Source organism: Hylobates moloch, unplaced genomic scaffold (genome assembly GCF_009828535.3).
Source record: "Hylobates moloch isolate HMO894 unplaced genomic scaffold, HMol_V3 SCAFFOLD_3, whole genome shotgun sequence".
NCBI classification, from domain to species: Eukaryota; Metazoa; Chordata; class Mammalia; order Primates; family Hylobatidae; genus Hylobates; species Hylobates moloch.
In genome coordinates, this window is record NW_026652278.1 from 66,050,627 (window position 1) to 66,061,492 (window position 10,866).

Below are 10,866 nucleotides of genomic sequence, written 5' to 3' on the forward strand. Positions count from 1 at the left end.
GTGTGTGCATGCACGTGCATGCCTGTGTAGGGGTGTGTGTGCCCAGCAGGATATGTAGAGGCCCAGGACAGGTGGCAGCCCTGGCGATGAAGGGAGAGGCTCTGTCCATTGTCATTAGACTCTCCTGGAATTGGGGACATGGGGTCTCTGAAAGGAAGTGTAGGGAAGAGAAGGGGAACTCACGCTGTTAATATCTCCCATGCGCTGGGCCATGAGCTGCCACTTTTCATGTATATGTTTAGTAAGCCTCATGGCCATCTATGAATATTGTTATCCCGTTTTTCAGTTAAAGGAAACTGAGGCTCAGAGAGAGGTTAGATACAGAACAGGTCAGTGGTGGAGCCTGGATTTGGGACTGGGTCTGGACAGTGGAGAGTTTATGGTGGCCCATCCCCAACTGTCTGGAATGAGGGGTGCATAGTCAGGGCTCTGCTACAGTGAAGTGCAGGCACAGTCAAGGGCAATGGGAAAATTGGAGGCTGCACCTGGCCTGAGGAGCTGCCCAGCCTTAGCCTAGACAGTCTGGAGCTGCTGGGGACCGAAAGCGATCAGGGAACCTGAGGGAGAGGCCTGGGTGGGCAGGAGGCGAGGGGCATCTCTCCAGCAGCCTCCTAGAAAGGGGCGAGGCTCTTCTTTTTCCATCCCTCTTCCCCACCCTCACCCTGGCCCTACATTGTTCCTGTCTCTCTGGGTGCCTGGGCTCTGGCTCAGCTCCAACTGTAGCCCACTGTGTGTCCAGGACACTGTGTGTCTAGGAGCCTCCAATTCCCCATCTGTATTAACAATAGCCCAGCCCTTAGGATGTATTTAAGGATTGAACTGAAGCCGTTGGCAGAGTGACTGGCACATAGTTAGTGTTCTCGGATTCTTAGCTCTTATGTGACAGTTAATGACCATTTAAATCTGTCCCAGGTGGGAGCTCTGTGGGCCCTTCCTCCTGGACACCCCAAGGCTCTGGAGCCTTTGCCCTCCCTACTTGGCTAAGGGCTTGGGTCTCAGGCTGCTGGGCCCTAGGAAGTCCAGGGTGGCCAAGGTACCACTCAGGGGCCTTGGCCAGGTGCTGGCATCTACATGTCTCCCACCCACCTGCCTCCCGGGGTCTTTTGGTAATAAGTTGTGAGTTACTCACTGACTGGGACATTAAGGGATAGAAATTTATGGATTTTTAAAATCTCTGCCTCTGTTCCAGGCTCTGTGCTGGGCTGAGGACACCAAGATGGAGATGAGCCAAAAGGCCGCTGGGAGAGGCATGGCATCTGCAATCACAGCAGTGCCAAAAGTCCAGTACTTTTCTGGTGGTCTAGCAATAGTGTCCACTGCACATCACTACTTGCCACGCTGGCTATGTTTATGAACTCTTCTCATTGTCCTGAGAGCCTCAGTCGTGGGGGGCAGGGATTTCTATCATCCTCCTGGGGCAGCAGCAGCCATGTGAACTGGGTACAATTATCATTCCCATTCTCCAGATGGTGAAACTGAGGCAGCACAGTGGGGCTGAGTAGTTTCCTCACCATCAATCTGACTCCAGAGTCTGTACTCTCAACCTCTATGCTCTGCTATAGAAATTCTAGGGAGGGCAGAATCCCTGAGGACTGGGCAACCAAAGAAGACTCCCTGGAGGAGAGGAGATTATGCTGAGCCTCAACCATGGGTAGAGGTTAGTTAGGCAGGAAGAAAGGAAGGCAGTAAGGGTGGGAGGAATGGTGTGCACTAGGATCCAGAGGCAGCAAGAGTGTGTGTGTGTGCGTGTGCGGGTTTGACGGGGAGTGTGTTGACCTGTCTGACTCAGGAGGGCTTGGGTGGGGAGGAAAGGCCGGTGGACAGGAGCCCAGAAGGCTCACTGGGAAGGCCTTGAATTTCATATTCATGGCCCACCCCCTGTGGAGAGTAGCAGAAATCTGTGTGACCCTCTCCCCTCACCGGTCAGTGGTGAAGAACCAGGTCACCGGCAGCTTCATACTCAACCCCAAGGGCAAGGAAGCCACAAGCCGGACCTTCACCGCCATGGGCCTGGAGTGGGAGGATGCAGTGGAGGATGCCAAGGAAAGCCTCAAGACCAGCGGGCCCCTGCCCGAAGCCATTGCCATCCTGGTGAGCCCCACTCTGTGCGGTGGCAGCCCCTGCCCACCCCCCTTGTCCCCTTAGCTCGCTACATCTGCTGCCAAGCCAGCGTGACACCATTCTGGTGTCTTTAGGGGCCTGGGCAAGGGCGAGGCACCTTCCATCCTGGGGTTAGCTCCTCATTTGTGCTTAAAAGCCTGCAGGATGGCAAGTGAGGAGAGATAAAGACAGTTGTCTCCTCACTGTCAGACCCCAGATGTTACATGCAGGGAGCCTGCTCTCTTTAAGGCAGTCTTAGAAATGGAGCCTCGAGGGAGGTTGGGCAGGGCTGGGTCATCGTGGCATAATCCCACATCTGTATGCATCATAGCATGGCTGGCAAGGGAGTCCAGGAGCAGCTTCCTTGGGCCTTTAAGGAAGCTGATCCAGGGGCTCCAGCCTCCTGAAAAGGGGACAGGAGCCTGACTGGGGCCCATCTCTGCCCATACCCCCGTTCCTAGAGCATGGGCCAGGGCTTGTGGAGTAGGGATTAACCCAGCAGACGAGACCATGAGGAGTTCTGTCCATGGTGCCCTCAGCACTGGCTGGTGGCAGGGATACCTTGGATGGGCTTTGTTCCTGGTGTCACCCTCACCAGCTGAGGGGCTCCTGGAGGACAGGCTGTGTGGCCTATTGGTGTCAGCATATCAATTCAATCCAGCATATATTTTTGACTCACCTTATATTTGTTGACAACCCATACATCTATGGCCAGATGATTTTCAACAAGCGTACCAAGGCCATTCAATGGGGAAAGAATAATCTCTTCAAAATATGGTGCCGGGACACCTGGATATCTACATGCAAAAGAATGAAGTTCTACCCCTTCCTCACACCATACACAAATATTAACTCAAAATAGATCAAAGACCTAGATATAAGAGCTTAAACCATACAACTCTTAGAAAAGAACAGAGGGGCAAATGTTTATGACTTTAGATTCTTAGATACGACAGGCACTAAAAGCATATACAGCAAAAGAAAAAATAGATAAATTGGACTTCATCAAGATTGAAAACTTAAGTGCATCAAAAGACATTATCAAGGAAAGGAAAAGACCACCTACAGAATGGGGGAAAATACTTGCAAGTCATATATTTGATGAGGGTCAGTATCCAGACCGTTCTTATTAACTGCCTTCTAGAGCCAGGCAGTGTGGATGCTGCAGTGAGCAGAACAGACAGACAGACAGACAGCCCTGCCCTCCCGTCAGAACTTAGGTCTATGAAAGGGAAGAGCATTCTTAGGTGCAGTGGCTGCCCTTGGGCCTGGCACACAGCAGGTGTCCAGCCTGAGTTAGTCCCATGGCAGCTGGTCTGAATCCAACCCCCTATGGGCACAACCTCATCCTAGCTTTCACAGGTTCTGCTCCGACCCTAAGGCCTTCTCTTTGGCCCTTCCCCTCCCAGTGCATGCCACCCTTGCTTCCTTCTCTGGTCGTGTGCCAGCTCCCCATCTCCCCTCAGGCTCTCCCCCCAACTGAGGGTGGCCCCCGCAGCAGCCTGGCCTACAAGTACGTCATCCATGAGGACCTGCTGCCCCTCATCGGGAGCAACAATGTGCTCCTGGAGGAGATGGACACCTACGAGTGGGCGCTCAAGAGCTGGGCCCCCTGCAGCAAGGCCTGTGGAGGAGGTACTGGTTCCCTGACCTGCCAGTGCCTTGTTGGGGCAGCCCAGGATCCCTTGAGAGGCAGGGGTGGGGGACTGATGTTGTCTCCATTTGATGTGTCCTTGCTTATGACTCAGTTTCTCCTTGAAGATCTCCAGTGTGTGGAAGCCCATTTTGGGCAGGGCCTTTGGGATGAGGCTGGGGGTGCTAGAGCCATATCCGGGCAGAGCCTCTACCCTAGAAGAGCTCACCTACTATGGGGACAGACAGCTGTCCAAAGCCACCTTCTCACCAGCGAGATGGAGCTGATCAGGAAGGTGTCCCTCAGAAACTGACGTGGGCAGGTGGGGGCATAGGCAGAGGGAGGTGGGATTGGCCCACAAGGCTCTCCACGGGTACTGCCTCTGAGGCCCCAGCAGGGCAATGGGGGGCCTGGCAGGACTAGGCCCACGGCAGCCTGCCCACCCCGTAGGGATCCAGTTCACCAAATACGGCTGTCGGCGCAGACGAGACCACCACATGGTGCAGCGGCACCTGTGTGACCACAAGAAGAGGCCCAAGCCCATCCGCCGGCGCTGCAACCAGCACCCGTGCTCTCAGCCTGCGTGAGTGCTCCCAGGGAGGGACGGGGAGTCTGGTACTATGCCTAGCCCGGGCCCCAGGCAGCGGGGCTGCTGATCCTGCTCCCCTCAGCACTGGGTTATGGAGACACGACCATGTAGGCAACAAGGGTTTCAGTGCTTCTGGGCTCCAGGCTCAGGCCAGGATGCTGACCTCTACCTCTTCTCTGCCCGATTGTCAGGAGTCCAGAGACATGGCTCAGCCTGCCAGCCCCCAGCCATGGTCCAGCCCCTAATCAGGATTCCCTGGCTTGTGGCTACATGCTCTTCTGAGCACAAGGATGACCTTGGGATTATTTGGGGGAGGGCCTTTGGGGAGAGGAGAGAGCTGTGCCTGGTGGAGGGCTCATGGCCAGGCCTCTGAACCTGTTGCAGAGCTGGCCTCAAGACCTCCTCAGCCTCCACTGGGCTTCCCTAGTACACCCCAGGCAGACTGAGGCCGAGGGTGGCTGGCTCTAGCAACCACAGAGGGCCTCGCCCATCCTCCTGCTTCCCCAGGAGTCCTCCCTGGTATGGGTAGGGTGCTGCTTGGGTCTCGTCAGCTTCTGCTCCCCTGGGCTGGGGGAACCCTACGGCTGGGTGTGTAATCGGGGCAAGGGTGGGAACCGGTGGCCAGCGCTAGAGGCTGCTGTGGCCTCCCTGTCTGTGCCCAGGCCAGGCCATGATACCCAGCCCCTCCTCTGCCCAAGACAGCTTCATAACCAGCCCCCTGTGCTTCTCTTTCACTTGTTCCTTTGTATTGTTATTTAGACTGATTTTCCCACAAATGCCTATAATCACAGAGCATACAGGGTTAGCTCTGCCTGAGTTCCTGGCCGGTGTCCCCCAGCCCCTACCCCTTTGGGGTTTTAAGGAAGAGGTTGACTTAGGAAACCTGCCTAGAAGCGACTAAAAGACGCCTTGGGAACCCAAGGAGGAGTAGGAGTCGAGGCTCTCCCTCCTTCCATCCTCACCAGAGCAGTTTTGCTTCCTCTAATGCACCCAGTGGGCATGCGCTTAAGATGCTGTTGGAAGTTGCTCAGTGGCTAAAAGACACTTGCAGGCCACCAGCATAGCTACTCTGTGTGGAAGCTCTGTGGGTTATGATGGTGACAGTAACAGTGTTCTTGTCCCGGGAGCCCCATGGGAAATTGGGGGATCTGCCTTGAAAGTGTGGTTTGATCTGTTTTGTGCCCTGATGCTTCTCAGCACCCAGGACAGTGCCTGCGCCAGTGGGCACTCAAATATGTATGCAGCTTTGAAGTAGTCGTGATGTAAAGATGGGGTAACTGAGGCTTAGAGGGCTAATAGCTTGCCCAAGGACACGCAGGGTGCTAGGATTTAAATACACATCATGCCTGTTTTTCAGACAAGACACAGCAGGAGAGAAGAGGGCCCTTCCTGAGGTCGCATACCCAGGTAGCTGCAGAGCCAGGTGGACAGTTGTCCTAGGCCTCAAACATTCTGAAACCCAAACACCCTCTCTGGCTCCTGCCTGCAGCTGTCTGGGGATGGGAAGTGTCCTCTGGGATGAAGTGTCCCCTTGGTCTCACCTCCTCTCCTTTCACCCTGTTTCCAGGTGGGTGACGGAGGAGTGGGGTGCCTGCAGCCGGAGCTGTGGGAAGCTGGGGGTGCAGACACGGGGGATACAGTGCCTGCTGCCCCTCTTCAATGGAACCCACAAGGTCATGCCGGCCAAAGCCTGCGCCGGAGACCGGCCTGAGGCCCAGCGGCCCTGTCTCCGAGTGCCCTGCCCAGCCCAGTGGCGGCTGGGAGCCTGGTCCCAGGTGACTTGTCCTCAGGAGGTGGGAGGGGCTTGGGGAGGAGGTGGGTCTGAGGGATTTTTTGGTGTGACCTGCAGGCAAGAGAGTTTCTGCCTGAATAGCTCCCCCTACATCAAATTTTGTTTTTCTTAAAGTAGAATAGCTCCCACGTACCCTGGGCTGTGGCTCTGTGCTAGGCCTTTATGTTCATTCATTATTGCCAATAAGTTTCACACAGTGCTGGGAGGCATGGGTTCATGTCCCTGTGTGCCAGATGAGCAGACTGAAGTACACTCTTGCATTCCAGAAATACTTGCTGAGCACTAGCTATATGCCAGACCTTGGACTAAGAATGTGGGAACCCAGCATCAACCAGACAGAGCTGATTCTTGTCCTTGTGCAGCCCACAGTCCTGTGAGGGAAACGTATTAGACCATCAACCCACAGCCAAGCACTGACAGACTGCAGTCGGAGCTGGGTGGGGAGGAGTGGGGCAATGTGGTGGAGGATGGAGGGTGGTCAGAGGGCTTCTCTGAGGAGGTGTTGCTCAAGGTGAGACCGGAGGGACAAGACACGGGAAGAGACCAAGTCAGGAACAATCTTACAATGTTCTGGAAACCAACAGGACAGTGGGGCTGGAGCTGACTGGGAGGGATAGGGGCTGTGAGATAACGCTGGGGAGGCAGGCGGGGGTCCATGGCTACAGGCTTTGCAAGTGGTTTGCATGTATTCTAAGAGCAATGGGACACCAGGGAAGCCTTTTAACACGGGCATTACAAGCTCTGATTTCAGGTTGTAAAGATCACTGTGGCGGTGCTGTGGAAGGTTGAGTGTAAGACGGTCAGGGTAGCAAAAGGGGGACAGCAGTAAGGCTGCTTAGTTATCTGGGTGCTCTGTGGCTTAGACCCTGGAGGTTACCTTGGGGAAATTGCCTTGAGGAAATTGTCTTGGGTTTTCTTTTAAATACTCATTTGATGTGAACATTGAGAACATCATGCCAAGTAAAACAAGACAAGCTGGATGCAGTGGCTCATGCCTGGAATCCCAACACTTTGAGAGGCTGAGGTGGGCAGATCTTTGGGAGGTTGATGTGGGTGGATCGCTTGAGCCCAGGAATCCGAGACCAGCCTGGGCAACATAGCAAGACCTTGCCTCTATAAAAATGTAAAAAGTTAGCTGGGTGTGGTGGTGTGTGCTTGTAATCCTAGCTGCTCTGGAGGCTAAGGTAGGAAGATTGCTTGAGCCCACGAGGTCAAGGCTCCAGTGAGCTATGACCATGCCACTGCACTCCAGCCTGAGTGACAGAGCAAGAGCTTGTCTCACAAAAAAAAAAAAAAAAGAAAAGAAAAGAAAAGAAAAGAAATAAGCCAGACATCCAGACATGTAAGGACAAACACTATATGAGGGCACTTTGCTGGTGATTTCCAGGGGCTGGTGGAGGGTGAATGAGGGGTTAGTGTTTAATAGGCAAGGAGTTTCAGTTGGGAAAGAAGAAAATGTTCTGGAAACAGATGGTGGTAATGATTGTACACCAATGTGGATGTGCTTAATGCCACTGAACCGTAGACTTAAAAATAGTTACGATGGGCTGGGAACGGTGGCTAACGCCTGTAATCCCACCACTTTGGGAGGCCAAGGCGGGCAAATTGCCTGGGGTCAGGAGTTCAAGACCAGTCTGGCCAACATGGTGAAACCCCGTCTCTACTAAAAATGCAAAAAATTAGTCAGGTGTGGTGGCGTATGCCTGTAATCTCAGCTACTTGGGAGGCTGAGGCAGGAGAATTGCTTGAACCTGGGAGGCAGAGGTTGCAGTGAGCCAAGATCACGCCATTGTACTCCAGCCTGGGCGATAAGAGCGAAACTTCGTCTCAAAAAAAGAAAAAATTAGTTAAGATGGCAAACTTTATGTTATATAGATATTACCCCAATTTAAAAAACCTCATTTGATCACAATGATGTTTATTGTAACAGCAAAACATTAGGACGTATCCCAAATGTTTATCTATAGAAGATTGGACAAAAATCATGGTCTGTTCATACAATACAGTACCATACAACAAGAAAAATGAAATGAACAGGCCTGAACTGTACTTACCAAAATAGATAAACTTCTATTACAGAGAATACATTTAGGTGAGAAAAAGCACTTCAGTATGAAGTAAAAAAGCACTTCCAATGGATGTCATTTCCTTAATGTTTAGAGGGACACAATACAATTGAAAATATTCTGGGATGCTCATTTATTAAGGCTGGTGGTGGCATCTGGATAGGGTTTTGTGAATAACTCCATACTTTTCTGTATTTTGAAATATTGCATTATGAGTATTTTAAAGAACCAAAAATCCACACACAACTCATGCATTTTATATGTCTCCATAATATATAGCTTCATTTGTTTTGATATAAAATAGATTGCTGGTCTTCGAAAGACCCCACAGATAAAAGTAACAGAGAGATGGCAGATAGTGGAAGATACTGGCCCTGTTGCAATAAGCAAAATATAGAGATGAATCTCTAAATTTAACTTTTATTAAGTAAGAATTGCCATTCAAGGCATACACAGAGACCGGGTGGTCTTCAGTATGTCCAAAGAACAAAGGAAAGATTGGGGGTTTTATTAGAAAGAGACATGATATGTATTGTGTTGAACACCAACTCATTGGCACTAGACAAGCTTTTGGGAGCTGGCAAGCTCTGACTGGTGAGTGATGGTGCTATGGAAAACTAGCCATGGAGTCACAGCAGGTTGTTTCAGCAGCTGGCCCTGTGGAAAATTTAATTCTTCTTGGAGCAGGTGCTAGGTGCCCTGAGTGCTTTTTCCCCTGGTCCCTCAACTCCGATTTAGTTGGCTGTGACAAGTATGACCCTATTCATATAATCAAGTTTCACAGCCCCTTATGAGACTGACTGAGCAGTCAGGAGCTGTTAGCTGCTGTTTGTAATGATTCATCCTGGGAGGATGAGCCGTGTTTGTCTCATAGTTCTGTGTGGCCCTATGACCCTTGTGTCTCAGTGGTCACATGCTCCAGTGTGGGAAGTGGGATCCTGCAAGTTCCTCTCCTTCCAGCTAGGTAAGGCTGTGGTCAGCATTAAAAAGTGACCCAGTCACATTGGGCAACACTGCTTTCCTGGAGTCCCTGCCCCTCCTTTGAGGACCTCCACATGCCCTGTTTGTCAGAGTAAGAGTGGGTCAGGTCCAGGGGACGATGTGTGTGGCCACCCCCTGCAAACAGTGGTCCTCTGCTGTCTCCTGCTCCTTGTACCCACACCCTGCCCCCTCAGGGAAGAAGACACTTTTGAACATACTTCTGCAGGCCCATGTTTGGTAAATCGAGTCACAAGATTATTGACTATCAGAGCTAGTCAGAGAAGGGTCCATGGAGACCCTGTCACCCAGCTCTCTCAGTTTACAGAGTAAGACATTGAACCAGGGGTGGGGGTAGCAGATGCCACAATCCAGGCCCCTACATCCTGTTAACAGGATATCATCACGTCAATCCACCTGCCCCAGGTCACACCATGTAGTGGATTGCAACAGGGTAGTTTGCTAGAGTGATACATAAAATATTAAAGAACCCAGGCACAGACCAGACACAATGCATGCAGGTGGTAGTAGGGAATGGGGTCCCAGAGGTTCCCTCCTGAGCCAGAGTTTAACCGTTTGGAATGTGGAAAGGCCCATGGGGTTCTAGGCTCAGGGCAATGGCTCTTCACCATTGGTATCAGGGCTATTTGACAAGAGGTACAGTGTCCCACTGAGGCTCCTTAGAAGCAGTCCTTGCATGTCTCTCTGGTCAAGTGAAGACTTGGTACTCTTTCTGTTCCCGGGCATTGGCTGGGCTCTGAGCTCACTGACTCGTCTTTCTTCTCTCCATCTACCCTGACCCCGGCCGCTGTGCCTGGCACTGACCCACCCACGGCAGTGCTCTGCCACCTGTGGAGAGGGCATCCAGCAGAGGCAGGTGGTGTGCAGGACCAACGCCAACAGCCTCGGGCAGTGCGAGGGGGATAGGCCAGACACTGTCCAGGTCTGCAGCCTGCCCGCCTGTGGAGGTGAGCCAGAGGGGATGGGGAGGCCAGGTCCAGTCCCTTGGGCCAAAGTCCCAAATACTAGAATTGCTTCTCCCTGCTCACAGGAAATCGCCAGAACTCCACGGTGAGGGCCGATGTCTGGGAACTTGGGACGCCAGAGGGGCAGTGGGTGCCACAATCTGGACCCCTACATCCCATTAACAAGATATCATCAAGTAAGTACAGTCTATGGACCCTACCCTGCTCCCCAGACCTTTCAGTGGCCCTGGTGTTGCAGCATGGGCCACTCAGTGGAGCAAACCCAGCTTGTAGCTGTCTGTGTGACCTTCACCTCCCTGAGCCTCAGATACCTCAGTTGTGAAGTGGGGAGGAGGCTCTACTGGTCCATGACCCATTACCTGCAATTCCAAAATGTTTATTTCTAAGTTTGGTGCAAACTTACCTGGCAGCAAAATCTGACCTGAACTAATGAGATCATTTATTCTTTTGCTATAGAAATTTAGCCATATGTAGTTACAAGGTGATATCTCAGGCTCCACTGAGGATGTTCTATAATATAAACACAGAATATTATGTTTCTGATCCCAAAAGTTCTGAATTCTGAACTATATCTGGTTCCAAGATTTTCAGACAAGCAATTGTAGATATGAGCTGCCTTTATAGGGCTGGTGAGAGAATTGGATGAGAGAACGCATGCACTCCTGTCCGGCTGTCAGCTTCCAGTAACAATAGGCCTAGCAATTTCTCTCAGCCCCATGATT

The 10,866-nt window shown here is 52.0% G+C and overlaps 1 protein-coding gene across 2 annotated transcripts in view; it reads left to right on the plus strand.

Annotated features, from left to right (window-relative positions):
• Positions 1–10,866, plus strand: part of ADAMTS14 (ADAM metallopeptidase with thrombospondin type 1 motif 14) — an 86,952-nt gene that overhangs the window by 72,473 nt on the left and 3,613 nt on the right. For both annotated transcript variants that reach the window (XM_032170623.2, XM_032170630.2), the window contains exons 16-21: positions 1,928–2,091; positions 3,567–3,735; positions 4,184–4,316; positions 5,890–6,097; positions 9,997–10,126; positions 10,210–10,320. In XM_032170623.2, coding sequence (XP_032026514.1) covers positions 1,928–2,091; positions 3,567–3,735; positions 4,184–4,316; positions 5,890–6,097; positions 9,997–10,126; positions 10,210–10,320 — 915 coding nt within the window. The remainder of the gene's footprint in view (positions 1–1,927; positions 2,092–3,566; positions 3,736–4,183; positions 4,317–5,889; positions 6,098–9,996; positions 10,127–10,209; positions 10,321–10,866) is intronic.